Source organism: Aquarana catesbeiana, linkage group LG04 (assembly GCF_042186555.1).
Source record: "Aquarana catesbeiana isolate 2022-GZ linkage group LG04, ASM4218655v1, whole genome shotgun sequence".
Lineage (NCBI taxonomy): Eukaryota > Metazoa > Chordata > Amphibia > Anura > Ranidae > Aquarana > Aquarana catesbeiana.
This window is the reverse complement of record NC_133327.1, coordinates 419,431,190-419,450,999: the sequence shown is the minus strand read 5'-3', so window position 1 is coordinate 419,450,999 and position 19,810 is coordinate 419,431,190. Positions and strand designations below refer to the sequence as shown.

At 45.5% G+C, this 19,810-nt stretch overlaps 1 protein-coding gene across 5 annotated transcripts in view; it reads left to right on the top strand.

Annotated features, from left to right (window-relative positions):
• The window catches only part of MAP7 (microtubule associated protein 7), a 296,620-nt gene that overhangs the window by 178,077 nt on the left and 98,733 nt on the right, over positions 1 to 19,810 (top strand). For all 5 annotated transcript variants that reach the window (XM_073627341.1, XM_073627342.1, XM_073627340.1 and 2 more), the window contains exon 4: positions 4,182 to 4,345. In XM_073627341.1, the coding sequence (XP_073483442.1) occupies positions 4,182 to 4,345 (164 nt within the window). The remainder of the gene's footprint in view (positions 1 to 4,181; positions 4,346 to 19,810) is intronic.

Here is a 19,810-nt window from a genome sequence, read left to right as displayed (position 1 = left end):
CAGATTCTCAATTGGATTTAGGTCTGGACTTTAACTAGGCCATTCTAACACATGAATATGCTTTGATCTAAACCATTCCATTGTAGCTCTGGCTGTATGTTTAGGGTTGTTGTGCTGCTGAAAGGTGAACCTCCGCCCAGTGGTTTATTTAGGTTTTGTGCTGCCCTAGGCCTGACTAAACTTGTACACCCCCTAATTTAAATACGACCCATCCTTTTCTGTCAATGTCACGCCCCTTCCTGTTTAAGACCCACCCTGTCATCTGTAAATCACACCCTTTCCTCTTTAGGCTTCACCTTTTCTGGAACACAGACATGTCAAATCGCATGCCATATCGGCAGCTATTGCTGGCAATGGCACCACCCGAATTGGTGCGACGCTGACTTTGCGGCACCGCACCGATTCCCAAAAAGAGTTCCTGTGCCTATGCTACTTTTGGCAACTTCGGGGGCGATTTGAATAGACTTCTGTGCATGAACTGGCACAGGTGTCTGTCAAATTGCCCCCCGAAGTCAGACTGCATTGCTGGTTTCAAATTGTGCGAGTTCAGATGAACTTGCACGGTTTCTAACCTGCATCAGTGTGAACCTGGGCTAAATGTAGTCAGCAGGATGGGTAATACAATTCAGACTGATCTATGATCAGAAATTACACTTTTCTTCATATGTCAGCGTATCTCCCAACTTTTTGAGATGGGGATGAGGGACACCTATTAGCAAAAGCATGTAGGCTAAGGACATGCCCCCTGCCATGCCCCCCTTAAAGGAGAATTAACCTAAAAAAGGGCTTTTTTTACCACTACTATTCCTTTATATTGGCTTGTGAAATTTACAAATGCAGCAATTTAGAAATTGGAAGAAAGGTTTAGCTCTGGGAAACACTTTTTGAAAGATAAAAAGTGCATTTTATATACAACTATATAGATCAGACCAAAATGAGGGGCAAATGGAGAGGAAAGAGGGACCGAGGGACATTGCTCCAAATCAGGGACAGTTGGGAGCTATGTGTCAGAAGGCAGCATTAGGCTGGGTCCAATTTGCATAGCAGGAGAATGTCTCCGGCTCTCTATGGAACCGGTTCAAATATCTCTGGGGGCGGCTGCGGAGCAGCTTGCACTCCGTTTCAGGGCCGAATTCAGGCAAATATTTGGTCCTGATTTGTCCCTGAAATGGAGAACAGGGATGCACAGTGTTCCTGTGTCATCCGCGGTACCGAGCCTTAGACATACAAGTAGTTATTAAAGGTTAACCACATATACAAGCAGACACTAAGGCGTTAAATGCCATTGATTCCAGAAGCACCAGCCTGCAGATATTAAGCTATAAAGAGTTAACCATATATGTAAGCATCAGTGTACATGTCTCCATTGAAGCAGAGTAGAAAAGCACAGTCCTCCCCTAGCACCAAGAACACAGAGAGTTAATTATCAGAGAGTCATCCCTATTTCAGATAAAGGGGAGATAGGTGAAACAAATTTGGAGCACAGATAAGCTGCTGTGTGAGGTTTGCAAAGAGAGATAGTGAGGAGGATCTGTATCTTACTCTCACCCCCTCCAGGATATGTAGAATGTAGCTGGGTCTGCCCACTGAAGTCACCATCCAACTGACCCTGGAATCACAACACAGGAGAAGAAGCTGACAAGTTCTCTCTCTCTGCTCCCCTGTCTGTGTGAAGGGGAGGAGGAGGAGGGGAACTGTGAGCACACGCTGTGCTCTATGTGAGAGACACTGCAGCCAGCAACTTTCGGCACTGAATAGACTGACTCGGGAGGTGCGCCGCCCTAGGCCTGGGCCTTGTCGTCCTAGGCCAGAATATAGCACTGCCTCCGACCCAGTCTCCAGTCTTTTGCAGATTCTAACAGGTTTTCTTCTAAGATTTCCCTGTATTTGGCTCCATCCATCTTCCCATCAACTCTGACCAGGTTCCGTGTCCCTGCTGAAGAAAAGCATCCCCACAACATGATGCTGCCACCACCATGTTTCACGTTGGGGATAGTGTATTCAGGGTGATGTGCAGTGTTAGTTATCCGCCACACGTAGCGTTTTGCTTTTAGGCCAAAAAGTTCAATTTTGGTCTCATCTGACCAGAGAACCTTCTTCCACATGTTTGCTGTGTCCACATGGCTTCTCACAAACTGCAAACGGGACTTCTTATGGCTTTCTTTCAACCATGGCTTTCTTCCTGCCACTCTTCCATAAAGGCCAGATTTGTGGAGTGCACGACTAATAGTAGTCCTGTGGACAGATTCTCCCACCTGAGCTGTGGATCTCTGCAGCTCCTCCAGAGTTACCATGGGCCTCTTGGCTGCTTCTCTGATTAATGCTCTCCTTGCCCCGCCTGTCAGTTTAGGTGGACAGTCATGTCCTGGCATGTTTGCACTTGTGCCATACTCTTTCCATTGACATGTTTAAAGCTTGGGTTATTTTTTTATAACCTAACGCTGCTTTAAACTTCTCCAAAACGTTCTCCCTGACCTGTCTGGTGTGTTTCTTGGCCTTCATGATTATGTTTGTTCACTAAGGTTCTCTAACAAACCACTGAGAGCTTCACAGTACAGCTGTATTTATATTGAGATTAAATTACACAGAGGTTGACTCTATTTACTAATTAGGTGACCTCTGAAAGCAGTTGCTTCCACTAGATTTTAGTTAGGGGTTATAGAATAAAGGGGGCTGAATACAAATGCACGCCACACTTTTCAGATATTTATTTGTAAAAAAATGTTGAAAACCATGTATCATTTTCCTTCCACTTCAAAATTATGTGCCACTTTGTGTTGGTCTAGGGGTAGGAATACTTTTTCAAGGCGCTGTATTATACATTGGCATCAGTCCCTGCACAGAGCCTGTGATTGACAGCCTCAGCACTGTTCCTGTGTGCTGTGTAAAGGGGGTGTGTCCCTTCCCTCCAATGAGCTCTCAGAGCTCTTCTCACTGAGCTCTGCAGAGTGTAATTTAAAGCGGGATTCCGGCCGTAAAAAAAAAAAAATTTAAAGTCAGCAGCTACAAACACTGTAGCTGCTGACTTTAAATAAGTACTTACCTGTCCTGGGTGCCCGCGATGTCGGGCTGCCCGAGGCTGACCCGTCCCTCGGCTCTCGTGTCCCGGCACCGCCATCCTAACTAAGGGAAACAGGCAGTGGAGCCTTACGGCTTCACTGCCCATTTCCTACTGCACATGCGCGAGTCGCGCAGTGCTTTGTGAATGGGATGCGATGTTTTGTGGGACACACACAGTTCCCATAACACACCACACCCCATTCCCCAGAAGACAACGCGGGAAGGAGAAGAGACAACATCACCGCGGCGTAGGAAGAAGCAGATTAGGAAGACTGCCTAGCAACAGCCATTTCGCGTAAGTAGAAAAAATTTTTTTTTCTTTTCCTCCGTTTTTTAGGTATTTTTTTGTTCATTTTTTTTTTCAGGGTGGACCTCCACTTTAAGCTCCTACATGCAATTTGTAGGGTGTAAAAAAAAAAGCATCAATTAGCCAGGTTAGGCAGATTAGCCAGAAATATTTCTACATTGGTTCTTCATGGTTCGTGTAACTGGAAACATATTTAGAGGCGTGTTGTCTGCATTCATTCTTTGTGCTAAACATTTTTCTTGGTTTTTTTTATTAGCTGTTGTATCTTCATCTTCTTATACAATGTATTTTAAGCTTCATTAGGAAGGGCCCACTTCTGTTGTGTCTGCACATGTAATTTTTAGATTTTGTCGTTTGCTTCTTTTATTATTTGCTGTCCAGTGCTGCATAATGTTTTTGTGCTTTACAAACAATGAAAAATAATATGTTGTACTACTAATGTCTGATAAACACAGATATGACTTGTTTGGGTATTTTTGCCCTGAGTTTATTAAGTTAAGTTCTGAAGCAAGTATCTGCAAAATAAAAAGGCATTATCGCTTATATGCAACCATCATTCAGAAGTAAATGTTGAACCAAAATAGATATTTCAGTTCAAGTCAAAAAGCATTTCTATTCAAGTCAAAAAGCATTTCTATTTTTGCAGAGGCAGTGTTTGTTAGAGGTTTTATATAACTGCAGGAAACTAATGTCAGCTAAATGACACCGGCTGTGTGAATCATATCAATTAGTAGAAAAATGTCTGCAGTTACAGAAAGATGTGTATTACCTAGGCACATTTCTCATATCTTATTATATGCCTTTTCATTATTAGCTGCACGGGAGCATCTATGGTTAGAGAAAGAAATTAGAGCACGGCAGCACTATGAGAAGCATATGGAGGAACGTAGGAAAAAACTAGAGGAACAGAGGGTCAAAGAAGAAAGAAGGCGCGCCGCTGTGGATGAGAAACGGAGACAGAAACTGGAAGAAGAAAAAGTAGGTCACTTGGCTTGCCATGAAACTTTTCTCAAATTTGCCTTTTATTTTTCTTTTGTGTTGAAGGCTATAAATATAACAGACTGAAAAACAATAAAAGAAATAATCCTCACCCACACACCCTACAAATGAAAAATGAGTGCACACCTAATCAGTATCTAGATTCAAAATGGATATGCCACATTTGCAAATATATGTGAACGGTACATAGTTTCATTAAAGTGGATGTACACCCTAAACATTAAATTTGAGCTGAGCACATATATCTGTAGAGTTTTCTTATCTCTCTCCAAAGCACTGAGTCCTGTGGGTTTCTCCTACTCCATAGCTCTGTTATAAGCATGATAACATCAATTGTAAAGTATAATTAAAGGCAAAACGTTTTTTTTTTCTTTTTGTTTTGGATAGAGTTGAGAGTGATTAGAACGCTTGTTAGTTTTTATTGCAGTCTTTGCCCCGTTAAGGAGATTCGCCCTCCTCTAGTTGTCCTGTTTACGATTATCATTAAAGGTAAAAGAAAATCCCATATTTTGGGTTGTCCCCAGAAAGGTAATAGAGGGGAAATCTTCCAATGGGGACACTAGTTCTGGTGACCTGGGTGTCCCCAAGGAATTTTCTTAATTTGTAGGGATTTTCTCCCACTTCCTGTTTGGCTATGGGACAGAAAGTGAAGGTAAATCTCCCCAATGGGACACAGATGAGGAAAAAAAAAAATCTGACAGAGGTTATAACCCACTCTTGCTCTATCCAAAATGGGAAAAAAAAGTTTTGCCTATAGTTCTACTTTAGGGTGGTTTGGTAACGTACTGTACAATCCTGTTCTAATCAATGAAAGTCCTGACAGTGAGTCACAGATGAAGATTGGTGCAATTAAGGATATGATAAAAAGTCTGAGATAAAACTGCTTTTGAATTGTTTCTGTATTTTACAATTGTGCTTATTGTGCTTAACAGACCATGTTTTATTAAAAAAACAAAACTAAAAAAACAAGGTGCTTGTTTAAGTACCAAATTTATAATAATTGGTCCTGAAGGACAGCTGTCTAGTTGCGGCCCAACCCAGAGGCTTTTATGTGTGCTCTCCAAAATGTTATATATGTCCTCCACTGTTGCTTCACAACTCCCAGATCGCACAAATACTGGCAATGTGATTGAAAATTCTGGCTATTCATTCACTAGAGTCCAGCAACATTTTGAAGTCTGACACTTGATCACTCATGCAGTTACAGAAAAATGACAGAAAATATCTTACTCAAATCAATCAATCAGTGTTTCTCTCAAGCTGAGGTCTGTCTAAGAGGAACTTATTTAGAGAATGACAAAATCAAATTGGCAAAGGCAGGAGAAAAAAGATGTCTTTGAGAATGTTGGGGCCATCATATCAAAGCTAGGATCTTACAAAGTTTGTCCTGTGACTTGCCCAAAACACTGAAATGGTTTATGCACAATTAATACACTATTTCCCTCTTCTCAATGAAGAAAAGGGTGGTCAGGTCACCAGAGTTTTACTAACAAAACGGAAAAGCTTTGTGAATTGATCACTCCCACGAATAGCTGTAAATGGCCTGATCAATGCTCAGTTGTCACACTAATAAAGGATTTGGCTGTTTGAGTCTAAACTTATTTTACATCTTTGTTATTAAATAAGCCTAAAAATCTCTATTTTTCAGAGATTTCAAGTCATTTTTTATTTTTCTCATCCATTGAGGGGCACCAGAAGTTGCATGCATTTGAGTTATAGTGCTGCCTACAGGAAGATTGGACATAGGCAAACAAAAAATCTGTAATCCAGCCGAAGATAACTCCTGCTACAAGCATGCCTTTTTGCTAAGATTCTTGGATGATGGTGGGTTTTCTTCTCCGCTTTGCTGGGAAATGTCTTACCCATTTGCTTAGCTGTACATTACAGGACAAAGGATGACAAGACACAGGGTTTACATAGGGGATGTCCCAGCAGATTTCACCTGAAGGTAGCTGCAGAAAACCCATGGTAAAGCCTAAAGATTTTGTTTCGTACTGCTCTCCAAAACAGATTTTATTGATAAGACGCAAATGCTATTTCTTTCAATATTATTGTTTTATTTTTTTTTTCTCTATCCTCTTAGTCACATTTGTTTGCTACATTGTTTGATCTGGTCTCTACAACTGCAGGTATCCCAAGCGGCATTTCCTCGGGCTAACTTTGAAGTGCCATATCCAGACTGGATGTTGCAGGGTTGGAAGTGACCTTTGGACACCAAGTTCTTCATTAGATGCTTTCCAGACCCTGTTTTCATAACAGCTTGGCTGCGGAGTTCTGTCCTGCTTTGGAGCCATTGGCATTACCTCACTGTTTGCCCTGTGTGTGATGACTCGCTTGCTAAACGCCTTTAAATTTCCCACTGTTCCATAATTTTACAGCAATAGGGGTTAATGTTGAAGGAATGAACACTGATTTTATCCACACCATAGAGTGTCATTTGAGCTTTGTGCTCTCTTTCCATCTATTCAACATCAAGAAAGCATCTCCCTGGTGCTGCTCCTGCTTTGCAAAGAGCCATATAGAACTCCAGTCCATTCCCACTGCCTGTCTACAATGACTTTGGTCACCTCCGTCTATATGACCCTCAGCGGCTACCAACCGTCTGGGTTTTTGCAAGCACCGAGGCCTCGCCCAGTACCCTGAGCCCAGTTGCACCACCACCACCCGATGACAACTGTGTCTGTTTCCAGACACAGAGGGGATGGTCCCACTACAACAGATAACTGCAGCTTACACTCCACTAATGGTTCTGGGGACATTTGTTCTGTGCCTTCTGAAGGTAGAGTAAATTTCTGATCTGCCTGCAGCCTTAAAGGCAGCTAGGTCATCTGTTGCAGTGACCATCTCTCACTCTGATTTGGGTCCTGATAGTCTCTCCCTAATAAAATCATTTTTGAGTTATTGCAGTCTTCTGCGATTACCCCTGGATGGGCAGGAGACCTTTTCAGCTTTTTGATGTGGCATGTATTGCTCTGCATCTGGATCAGCCTGCTGTCTCCATTCTTGGGTCTTTCAGATCTCTTAAAGCTGCAAAGACCTTCCATTATACTTGCTCTCCTAGGTATTCCGCTATCGGGATGGGAAACACCCAGATGGGTCCTGGACACCCACTGAGTGCTTGCTGGATTTGTTCTTGTTTGGGAAAGATTTTGTTAAATAGTGGTCTAGGCGCACTGTGAATCTTCCAGTGACGCACCTTAAAGCGGAGTTCCACCCAAATTTTGAACAATATCTGTATGTATTCTCTTCCTTGCCTAGATACTGACATGCCGTTTAAAAAAAATTTAAATCGCCGTAATTACCTTTTATTTTTCTATTCTTCTTTGCACTTCCTGGTTCTCCTCCCGTGGGAGTAGGCGTGTTTCTAGCCTCTCCCAGACTCCTGGGAGCTAGTCTCAGGTTTCCCAGGATGCCACTGAGCATGTGCGGGAACGAGCGGTGAATGCTGGGAGCACAGCATTCACCACATCCAGGAAATAAATGCTTGTGGGCTTCAAATGCCCACAATGAAGATGGAAACCGCCTGCAGTGAATAATATAAGTTATTCTTTCCAACGAAATCTGACACAGGCGGACATATTACACATAATATGTGAGTATGTAATGCTGAGAAGAAAAATTTGTGAATGAACTCAAAAAAAAAAAAACGATAGATAGGTGGACCCCCGCTTTAACAGGGAATCCTCTAGAGGTAGAGGTCATTCAGGGCATGCTACTGCCAAACTAGAATCCCTCTTTGAATCCCTCTTTAACACTGTTATCGCTGGTAGGCTCTCTACCCTTCGCCCTAATCTGGCTGTGTCCTTAATTTTGCCAAACTGATGGATTGGTCTAATGGAACGATCTCTACACTGTGACAGTTATATCTTTCCTGAGAGTGTGTGGAACAATGTCTTGGATTCCTGAGCTTCAGCTATGATAGCTTGCTGGAAGCATCTACATTTTGTCTCCCATATAGGTCTGTTATGTATGCAAATGCTTAGTACTCTGGTTAAAGTGCTAGAATGTATTCAAGGAGCACCTGACCCACTTTGTCTTTGCGGCATGACGTCTTTTCGGACCTACTCTTGACGTTATCATCAAGGATATCACCATGAGAGAGAGCCCATAAAACTCAGCATAAGAAGTCCAAAGAAAGGCAGGTTCTCTGCCCGCCTGCATTGTTGGGAGTAAAAAATCTGCTAAACCCTCAGAGAAACATTCAGCATGAAGGTGGACCCCTACTTTTCTAAGTGGGGAGATGTTTGTTAATTCTGGCAGGCTCTGGAGTTGTTTGCTCTTCAGGTATTCAGGTGCAGAGAGTGTCCTTTCATATTTACAGACTCATCCTTCGTCACCAGCGCTCTCTTCAGCTCTTCTACCTGCCTATGTCACTACACAAATTGGCAGATCTACCTCTGTTCCATTGGGGTCTTATGGGTCTAAAAATTATTGTTCTAGTTCTGGCCCATTTTGGTTTCAGGAGCTGTATCTCCTCCTGGTCATTGCTCTCTTCTCAGAGCAATCATTTATCTCATATGGGACATGTAAGACCATCTGTTTTGCTTGGTACCTATCAAATCCACCATTCCTGCCCCTCCCTAGTGCTGATCACTGTCCTCCAGGGCTCTGACTCTTCAGTCTTGCCCCTTCATCCCAATCATTCCTAACAGTACTGGCTCCAGTGCCTTCTCATGAATTCCCCAATGTGGGACACTCGGAGGACCTCGTGTGGAGAAAACAGTTGCTGTAAGACCTAATGAACAATGTCTTCTTGATGGTGCAAATTTGAATGTATCATGCTTCCTCAGGATTTGTCAGTGGAAAGTTTTTATTGCCTGCACACAGTCTAAACCAGTATGTTTCTTCAGTAGACAGATCTACACAATATTTTATTTTCTTTCTCAAACATCACGGGACACAGAGCCACAGTAATTACTGATGGGTTATATAGGGTATCACTGGTGATTGGACACTGGCACACCCTATCAGGAAGTTCAACCCCCTATATAATCCCTCCCCTTGCAGAGTCTTAGGTGATGGACGTGTAAAGATGTCCTGTGCTGAGCTCCAAAGGGAATATCCTATATCCTATACTGGGGCAAGCCAGGCAGACCGGATCCATTCAAAGTGTCCTTTCTAGGCTGAATTGGATGGTACCCGGGCCTCGTGTCCGAAGAAACGAGGTTTTACCTGTAATGCTTCTCTTTTTAGAGAGCTGGACCCCGCATATTAGAAAATGGTTTTCAAGCCTAATTTCTAGCCGGGTGCTTTACGAGCCCAGAACTGCAGGATCTCCCTATTCGTAGGGGGCCCCAGTCTCTGACGGTTTTTTCAAATGGAGCCCACCGTGAGAGGTGAAGATTGGGTCTGTGTAAACTGAACCCTGCGGCTGGATAAGGTAAGAGGAGATTCCACAGAATTTTCTAATTCTAGTAGGTTTCTCCTTTAAGGTAAATGCATGCTATGCCTATTGTGACCACCGGGGGCTGCCAAGAGCACAAACCTTGTCATGCTGGATTGTCTGTCTCAGTGTTCATGCTGCACAAGTTTCACAGCATCTCTGGCCGGCTCACGGTAGGATGGATGGGGGGATTTCTCATGTCTGAATGTTCCGCCCAGGCTAGGGGGAGGCCACAGGGGTCTAGACAGCGGTTATACCGCTCAGGCACCGCCACCCCCACCGCCATCTCCGCCATTGCTGTTGTCAGGCAGGCCCTTCACTACCAGCCTCTCTCCCTCCTCCCCCTCCCCCAGCCTTCCTCCATAATATTTCAGGAGAGTCGGCCAGCGCGGGAAGCGCTCGTTTTTTTCAAAATTTGAGGGGGGGGGGGGGGGGCGGGACGTCAGCACAGGTGCTTAGCCTCCCACTCAGGCCAGGTGCAGGCTATTAAGGGCACTCTGTACAGGTGCACACAGTCTTTGGAGAGACCTAGAGCTGACGGTCGCATGTAAGGTGGGACACAGGCATTCTCCTAGGCAGCATTTACTGAAGTAACACCAGACTGAGCATTGGGTAGCAAGGCTTTTAGCCAGACTACATCGCTCAACAGGCAGTGTTCATTTGTATACTTCACACCTTGTTGCTTTGCACTATGGGTAGAAGAGGTTCAAGCACCCCAAGAACCAGAGACACTAGGGGATCTCGTTCAGGTTCTGAGGGCCCACTGTCAGCAGCATCCTCCCCCTCCTGAAGGGCCAGGGACGGATAGCCAGGGAGAGCCGTTGGGGTCAGGGGCTACACCTGCTTCTGGCACTTCAGCCCCTGTATACATTACTCAAGAGATTTTTTCCTCAATCATTAATGGTTTAGAGGAAAGATTAATGGCCGTGATTACAGCTTCACTCAGTGGAAGAAACCGTACTAGGCCTTCCTCTGTTCCCCAAGACCCTCAGGAAGAGGAGCTCTGGGATAAAGGAGACGAATCCCTTTCACAGGATCGGGATGGGACAGATGATTCCTCTTCGGAGGAATCAGGTGGAGAGGGACCCTCTGCGACTTCCCAAGAGGAGAAAGTCTTAGTGCAGATCCTTACTGGATTGGTCCGCTCCACATTTAAGTTGCCTCTACCTGAAACTGCTAAAGAATCCTCTTCTGCTTTTGGGTCGCTGAAACCTTTCCAAGCAGCACAGGCTTTTCTTGTTCATAATTTACTTGAAAAGCTCATTTATTCTGAGTGGGATCACCCAGACAAACGTTTTTTTCCGCCGAGAAAGTTTTCAACACTTTATCCGATGGAAGAAAAGTTTATTAAAATGTGGGGAATACCGGCCATTGATGCCGCCATTTCCTCCATAAATAATAGTCTGACTTGTCCTGTAGACAATGCTCAGATGCTGAGGGATCCTGTAGATAAAAAGATGGAATCCCTATTGAAGGATGTTTTTTCCTTAGCAGGTTCAGTGGCTCAACCTGCAGTAGCAGCGACTGGAGTCTGTCAATACTTAAGAGACCATGTTAAGCAGGTCATCAAAGTATTACCTGAACAGCAGGCCCAGGGGTTTGCTAACCTTCCAGTGGCCTTATGCTTTGTGGTTGATGCCATTAGAGATTCTATCGTGCAAACCTCCCGTCTTTCACTGGGGTTGGTGCATATGCGTAGAATCCTATGGTTGAAAAATTGGTCAGCCGAAGCACCATGTAAGAAGCTCCTGGCAGGGTTTCCATTTCGTGGTGAAAGGTTGTTTGGAGAGGACTTGGATAACTATATCAAGAGAATCTCTTGTGGGAAAAGCACTCTCTTACCTGTCAAGAAGAAGAGTAAGCGTCCCTCTTTCAAACGGACTCTTTCCCCAGCGCCGGGGGCTTCAGCCTCCAGGCAGTCTCGACGGCCGCCTCCATCTGGGTCCAGAGACAAGAGTCAACCCCAGGGACAAAAGAAGTCCTGGGGGAAGAAGCCTACTAGGCAAAACACTAAGACCTCTGCATGAGGGGGTGCCCCCGCTCACTTGAGTGGGGGGAAGACTGCGACAGTTCTCAGGGCTCTGGCAGGAGGATTTCCAGGACAGATGGGTAATCTCCACGGTAACCTTAGGGTACAAGCTGGAGTTTCAGGAATTTCCCTCTCCTCGGTTCCTCAGATCAAGTGTTCCCAGAGATCCAGAGAAGAAGCAGTCGCTCCTTCTAGCGTTAGAGCGACTTTTGTCGTAGGAGGTCATTATGATGGTTCCCGCAAAGTACCAGGGATTGGGCTTCTATTCCAGCCTTTTTACGGTCCAAAAACCAAATGGAGGTGTCAGACCCATTCTGGATTTAAGGGATCTGAACCGATTCTTAAGGATTCGGTCCTTCCGCATGGAATCAGTCCGGACAGTAGTCTCTACCCTGCAGGGAGGAGAATTTCTGGCATCGATAGACATCAGAGATGCATATCTGCATGTGCCCATTTTTCCTGCTCATCAGAAGTTTCTGCGCTTTGAGGTAGGAGGGCGCCATTTCCAGTTTGTGGCTCTGCCTTTTGGGATAGCCACTGCACCTCGGGTGTTCACAAAGGTCTTGGCCCCTCCTCTGGCCAGACTAAGGGCTCAGGGTATAGCTGTCATAGCATACCTAGACGACCTGCTATTGATAGACCGGTCGGTAGCCTCCTTGAACGGGAACTTGAGATCCACAGTGAAGTATCTGGAACACCTAGGTTGAATCCTCAACCTAGAAAAATCTTTCCTAAAACCAGTAAGAAGACTGGAGTATTTAGGTCTGATCATAGATACAAGCCAGGAGAAAGTATTTCTACCTCAGGCAAAGATCACTGCTTTAAGGGAGCTGATTCTGGCAGTCAGGACCAAGAAGGGTCCTTCTGTCCGCCTTTGTATGAGGCTGCTAGGGAAGATGGTGTCTTCATTCGAAGCAGTTCCCTATGCTCAGTTTCATTCAAGAATGCTGCAACACAGTATTCTGTCAACCTGGAACAAGAAGGTTCAGGCATTAGACTTTCCGATGCACCTGTCGCATGCGATGCGTCAGAGCCTCAATTGGTGGCTTATACCTGAAAACCTGCAGAAGGGGAAATCCTTTCTACCGGTTACCTGGACGGTGGTAACAACAGATGCCAGTCTGTCAGGTTGGGGAGCAGTTCTGGAACAGTCTGCGGTTCAGGGGATATGGTCCAAGACAGAGAGGACCTTACCCATCAACATTCTGGAGATCCGGGTGGTATATCTAGCCCTAAAAGCCTGGACTCTCAGGTTACAGGGCTGCCCGGTCAGAATCCAGTCCGACAATGCCACAGCAGTGGCTTATGTCAATCATCAGGGAGGCACCCGGAGCCGAGCTGCTCAAAAGGAGGTGAACCAGATCTTAGTCTGGGCAGAGATGCATGTGCCATGCATATCGGCAGTTTTTATTCCAGGGATAAAGAACTGGCAGGCGGACTATCTAAGTCGCCAGCAGTTACTCCCAGGGGAATGGTCTCTACACCCCGACGTCTTTTGGGCCATATGCCAAAGATGGGGGTCCCAGATGTAGATCTCTTTGCATCCCGATTCAACAAAAAGATAGACAGATTTGTGGCAAGGACGAGGGATCCTCTTGAATGCGGGACGGATGCGTTGGTGATTCCGTGGCATCAGTTCTCACTGATTTACGCATTCCCGTCTATTCTGCTACTGCCACGACTCCTTCGCAGGATCAAGCAGGAAAGGAAGTCGGTACTTCTGGTGGCCCCCGCTTGGCCCAGAAGGACTTGGTATGCAGAAATAGTAAGGATGAAGGTGGGTTCCACGTGGACCCTACCGGTAGGCCCAGACCTTTTATCTCAAGGTCCAGTGTTCCATCCTGCCTTACAAACGCTAAATTTGACGGTTTGGCTATTGAGACCCACGTTCTGAAGAGTCATGGGCTCTCAGGTCCTGTCATATCTACCTTGATTAACGCAAGGAAGCCAGCTTCCAGGATGACTTATCATAGAGTCTGGAAAGCTTATGTATCCTGGTGTGAATCCAGAGGTTGTCATCCCAGGAAATATGTCATAGGTAGAATTCTTGATTTTCTACAATTAGGATTAGAGATGAAGCTGGCCTTGAGTACCATCAAGGGCCAGGTCTCTGCTTTATCAGTATTATTTCAGCGGCCACTTGCTTCTCATTCTTTGGTCCGAAGCTTTATGCAGGGGGTGATGCGTCTTAATCCTCCGGTTAAAGCGCCCCTAAACCCCTGGGACTTGAACTTGGTCCTGGCTGTGTTACAGAAACAGCCTTTTGAACCAATAAGTCAGATTCCTTTGGTCTTGTTGACAAGGAAGTTAATTTTTCTGGTAGCCATCTCTTCTGCTAGAAGAGTTTCAGAATTACCAGCCCTTTCCTGTAAGGAGCCTTATTTGATTATACACAAGGATAGAGTGGTACTGCGCCCTCATCCTAGTTTTTTACCGAAGGTGTTTTCTGATTTTCATTTAAACCAAGACCTTGTTCTGCCTTCCTTTTTTCCAGATCCCTGTTCTCCAGAAGAGAGATCTCTACATTCGTTGGATGTAGTAAGAGCAGTTAAGGCCTATCTCGGGGCAACTGCTCAGATCCGCAAGACGGATGTTTTGTTTGTGCTGCCAGAGGGTCCCAATAGAGGACAGGCAGCGTCAAAAGCTACCATTTCTAAATGTATTCGACAATTGATCATTCAAGCTTACGGTTTGAAACAGAAGATTCCTCCGTTTCAGATCAGGGCACATTCCACAAGGGCTATTGGAGCTTCTTGGGCAGTGCATCACCGGGCCTCTATGGCTCAAATCTGCAAGGCCGCAACCTGGTCTTCAGTTCATACATTCACCAGATTCTATCAGGTGGATGTGAGAAGGCATGAGGATATCGCCTTTGGGCGTAGTGTGCTGCAGGCAGCGGTACAGGGTCCTCAGGTCTGATTGCACCCTACTTGGTCGTAGTTCCCCCCCTCAGGTAGCATTGCTCTGGGACATCCCATCAGTAATTACTGTGGCTCTGTGTCCCGTGATGTTCGAGAAAGAAAATAGGATTTTTTAAAACAGCTTACCTGTAAAATCATTTTCTTTCGAAGGACATCACGGGACACAGAGGTCCCGCCCCTCTTCTAATACACTATATTGCTTGGCTACAAAACTGAGGTATCCCTGCAAGGGGAGGGATTATATAGGGGGTTGAACTTCCTGATAGGGTGTGCCAGTGTCCACTCACCAGTTATACCCTATATAACCCATCAGTAATTACTGTGGCTCTGTGTCCCGTGATGTCCTTTGAAAGAAAAGGATTTTACAGGTAAGCTGTTTTAAAAAATCCTATTTTATATCCCTTCCTTTGGTCATGAACAGAGTCGTCGCCAGGGGGAGGCTATCGAGGCTGGAGCCCCGAATGTGGAGCCCATAGCCCCGAGTCTCAGCGTGTGTGGAGGAGAGATGAGCGGGCGGGTACTGGCACTGAGACATCAGACCGCCACCCCCCCCCCCCCCCCCCCCCACAGTGCTTACCTCTTCTCCCTGCTTAGTTATGCAGCACGGCTGCATACAGACATGATCCTTAGGAGTGCACACTGAGAAGCTCATCGTACGATCCAGAAGACATGCATCCGCACACAGCTGTGACATAAACTTCCTCGGCACACGTTCTCTTGTTCTTTCCTTCCCCCGCTCTCCATCCTGTCTGCTGCCATGGAGAATCTAGATGAGAGCGGGGGAAGGAAAGAACAAGTGAATGTCTGTGTACTGTCATGTCTGTATGCCGCGCTGCATATCTAAGCAGGGAGAGGAGGTGAGCGCTGGGAGGGGGGATAGAGCAGCATGGGCGGGGGGAATAGAGGAGCACGGGGACCAGAGCAGGGGGGGGACTAGCAGAGCACATGTGGGACCAAAACAGCATGCGGGGGATCAGCGGAGCATGCAGGGGACCAGCGCAGCGCACAGCACATGGGGGACCAGAGCAGCAAATGGAAATGGTGGCAAGTGACAATCTGCTAATGGTGGCAAGTGATGTGGCAAGTGACAGTCTGCAAATGGTGGCAAGTGACAATCTGCTAATGGTGGCAGGTGACATGGCAAGAGACAATCTGCAAATGGTGGCAAGTGACAATCTGCAAATGGTGGCAGGTGATGTGGCAAGTGACACGCCCAGGGCTCCCACTGATTCTGCATTATGGTGAGTTGAACCACTTCATTATATATTACAATATAACAATGCGCTTCGATCACTCTGACACCATATCAACCATGGTGCCATGATGATTGAAACGCCAACACCAGCCTTCCTTTGCCCGCAAAAAATTGCTTACCACCAGCCTGCCCCCCCCCCCCCCCCCAGGTTGGTGACCGCTGCTGTGGGCTCTATCTTTTTCAGACCTAGCAACGCCCCTGATCATGAAGTTACCCTCCTCTCTACTGTTGAAGGAGAGTCGTGTCAATTGGGTCACTCTTGCTGCTCCACACCCTTTTTCTCATGTCTCTTCTCAGACTATCTCAGTCCTCTTTGCTGCTGGAGGTAAATTTTCTGAGCAGACTAAATTGTCTGCCATTAAGGATGGGGTAGTTCATGGCCTGATGAATCAGTCTTCCAGGCCTGGGGCTGATCAGGGCTCTTCCCCAACTTAGGGAATACCCTGCCATTGAGAAACATTCTCTCCGGAGCGCATGCATGGAGTCTAACAGGGAGGACATGCACTGTTAGAGCTCCACTCCGTGAGGGGAAATAGCCGCTTCTCCGCCTAAACCCGCCGGCAACGGGAGTTATCAGTCTTCCCCGCTAATTCCCGGGAGACAAAGGTTTTGTTTTAAAAACGAAAATGGTGTTAGGAGGCAGCAGGAATAGGGCTAAAACTACCTCCACAAAAGAGGCATGGGCCGCTGTGAAGATGGCACCATCCCCCTCATCCTCTTTTACCTCAGAGCACTCACACAAGCAGAAACAGCTGCTGATAGACTCCCCAGGTGAGTCAGATACAGAAACTCTCTTTACACAAAGCTGTTCTCAAGATTTATCTGCTCCCCCAGCCCTTATGAAACAATTTGAAAGAATGCTTAACCACCTCAATACAGGGCACTTTCACCCCCTTCCTGCCCAAGCCATTTTTCAGTTTTCAGCGCTGTCGCACTTTGAATGACAATTGCGCGGTCATGTTACACTGCACCCTAATGAAATTTTTATCATTTTTTCCCCACAAATAGAGCTTTCTTTTGGTGGTATTTGATCACCTCTGCGGTTTTTACTTTTTGCGCTATAAACAAAAGAAAAGGGCCAATTTTGAAAAAACACAATATTTTTTACTTTTTGCTATAATAAATATCCAATTTTTTTTTTTTTTTAACAAATTTTTTCCTCAGTTTAGGCCGATTATGTATTCTTCTACATATTTTTGGTAAAAAAAAATTGCGATAAGCGTATATTGATTGGTTTGCGCAAAAGTTATAGCGTCTACAAAATAGGGGATAGATTTATAGCATTTTTATTATTTATTTATTTTTTACTAGTAATGGCGGCGATCTGCGATTTTTATTGTGACTGCGATATTGCGGCGGACACATCGGACACTTTTGACACATTTTTGGGACCATTCACATTTATACAGCGATCAATGCTATAAAATTGCACTGATTACTAGGGATGTCCCGATACCGATACTAGTATCGGTATCGGCACCGATACCGAGCATTTGCCCAAGTACTTGTACTCGGGCAAATGCTCCCGATGCTTCCACCGATACCTGGAAGTCAGCTGTGATCGGCGCATGGGGGAGATACAAAGATTCTCCCCCAGCGGCTTTCAGCTGCTTTAGTGACATACAGCTGTGATCGCTCACAGCTGACTGTCACTGCATCTTCCTCCGTGCCCCCTCCGTTCCTCTGTGCCTCTCCGCTGTCCCCTGCATTCCTCTCTCCTTATCTGTCCCTCTCAGCTGTCCCCTCCGTTCTGCTCTTCTTATCTGTCCCCTCCGTTCTGCTCTCCTTATCTGTCCCCTCCGTTCTCCCCCTCCGTTCCTCCGTCCCCCTCCTCCTCCTTCCTTTGTGTATGGAGAGAGTCAGCTGACTCTGTCCATTCACATAACTCAAACATTGTAATCTCCTGTGATTACAATGTGTCAGTTTATGAATGGAGAGAAGCCGCTGTCTCCTCTCCATTCATTCTCAGTGCAGCTGACGCTGCAGAGAAAGGGACTGGGGAATCTCTATCCTCTGTCTCTTTCTCTGTCTCAAGGGGGAGATATCAGAGGTCTGTTAAGACCCCTGATATCTCACCAAAGCCCCCCAAAAGGGCTGATTAAAAAAAAAAAAAAAAAAACAATAAAGAATAAAAAAAATATTATTGTAAAAAAAAAAAAAATTGTAAAAAAAAAAAAATAACACACACATACAACGTTCACCCCCCCCCCCCCCCCAAAAAAAAGCAAGCACTGTTAAAAAAAAAAAAAAAAAAAAAAAAAAAAAAAACTGTCACGTGACATTAAAACAAAAGTATCGGTAATCGGTATCGGCGAGTACTTGAAAAAAAGTATCGGTACTTGTACTCGGTCCTAAAAAAGTGGTATCGGGACAACCCTACTGATTACTGTGTAAATGTGACTGGCAGGGAAGGGGTTAACACTAGGGGGCGCTCGAGGGGTTAATGTATGACCTAGGGAGGTGATTCTAACTGTGGGGGGAGGGGACTGACTGGGGGAGGTGACCGATCGGTGTCCCTATGTACAAGGGACACGCCATCGGTCTCCTCTCCTCTCTGACAGGACGTGGATCTGTGTTTACATGCACAGATCCACGCTCCTGCTCTGTTACCCGGCAATCGCGGGTGCCCGGCGGACATCGCGGCCACCGGGCACGCGCACCGTGGCTCGGGAGGGCGAGGACGTCATATGACGTCCTCCCAGAACAACAGAAGCCTCGTCCCGCCGTCATATGACGGTGGGCGGTGGCTTAGTGGTTAATAAAGCATTGAAGCAGACTTCTGAACACATTACAAACAGCCAGACTAAAGAAATAAGGGAAATAGGTAATAGGACTGCAGCATTAGAACTCAAAATGGATGAGATAGAAAATACTGCTCAGGATTTCATGACTGAAATTGAAAATATTAAAGAGAAGAACTTAATATTACAAAACAGATTGGAAGATTATGAGAACAGAGACAGACGTTCTAATCTGCGCATTAGGGGCATTCCTGAAACAGTAACTGATATATATTCTACGGTTACTGCTTTATTTCAAGAGCTCCAACCTGCAATACCCATCGAAAGACTTGAAATGGACAGAGTCCACTGTGCCCTCACCCCCAAAAAACCGGATGGTCCTCCACGCGATATAATCGCAAAGTTTCATTATTATCGCACAAAAGACCAACTGTTGGCTGCTGCTCGAGACAAAGGTACCCTGTCCTTTCAGGGATATAACTATCAACTATTTGCTGATTTGTCACAATTAACAATATCCAAACGCCGTGCGATGAAGCCTCAATTAGCAGAATTACAACGTCATAGCATCACATGTCAATGGAGTTTCCCGTTCTCCATCCGTTTTGTTTTCCAAGGCTCCAAATACACATGTAGATCTTCTGGGGAACTTCAACGGACCCTGCAGGATCTCCATTTGGTAGAGGCTGCATCCACCTCCAATACTGCACACAAGACACCCTTCTTCCTCTCTACATAATTCTTCCCATGCCATGGAGAACAATGGAAATCGTCAATCCCATAAGAGAGGTCGATTCGCCTCCCCCCCTTTTGAAAAAGAGGATTCTATGGACTGACCATTTTTACTCCTATTGATCACTCCTTTATTCTCTCACTTTGAGAGAAGTCTATGAGTCTATCTCATATGGCCCAACAAGGCTCATTTTTGAAATGTTATGATACCTGTTACAGCTGAATTTTCTTAAACTTACACCAATGATCTTTTCTGCACCCCTGGTGTTCTCCCACTGCTCTCCCACGTAGTTTCTTTTTCGCAGTCTGCATAGTTAGACATGATATTAAGGAAAATCTTACATAAAATCCAAGGAAGGGTACAGAGCTGGTTTTATTCTAGT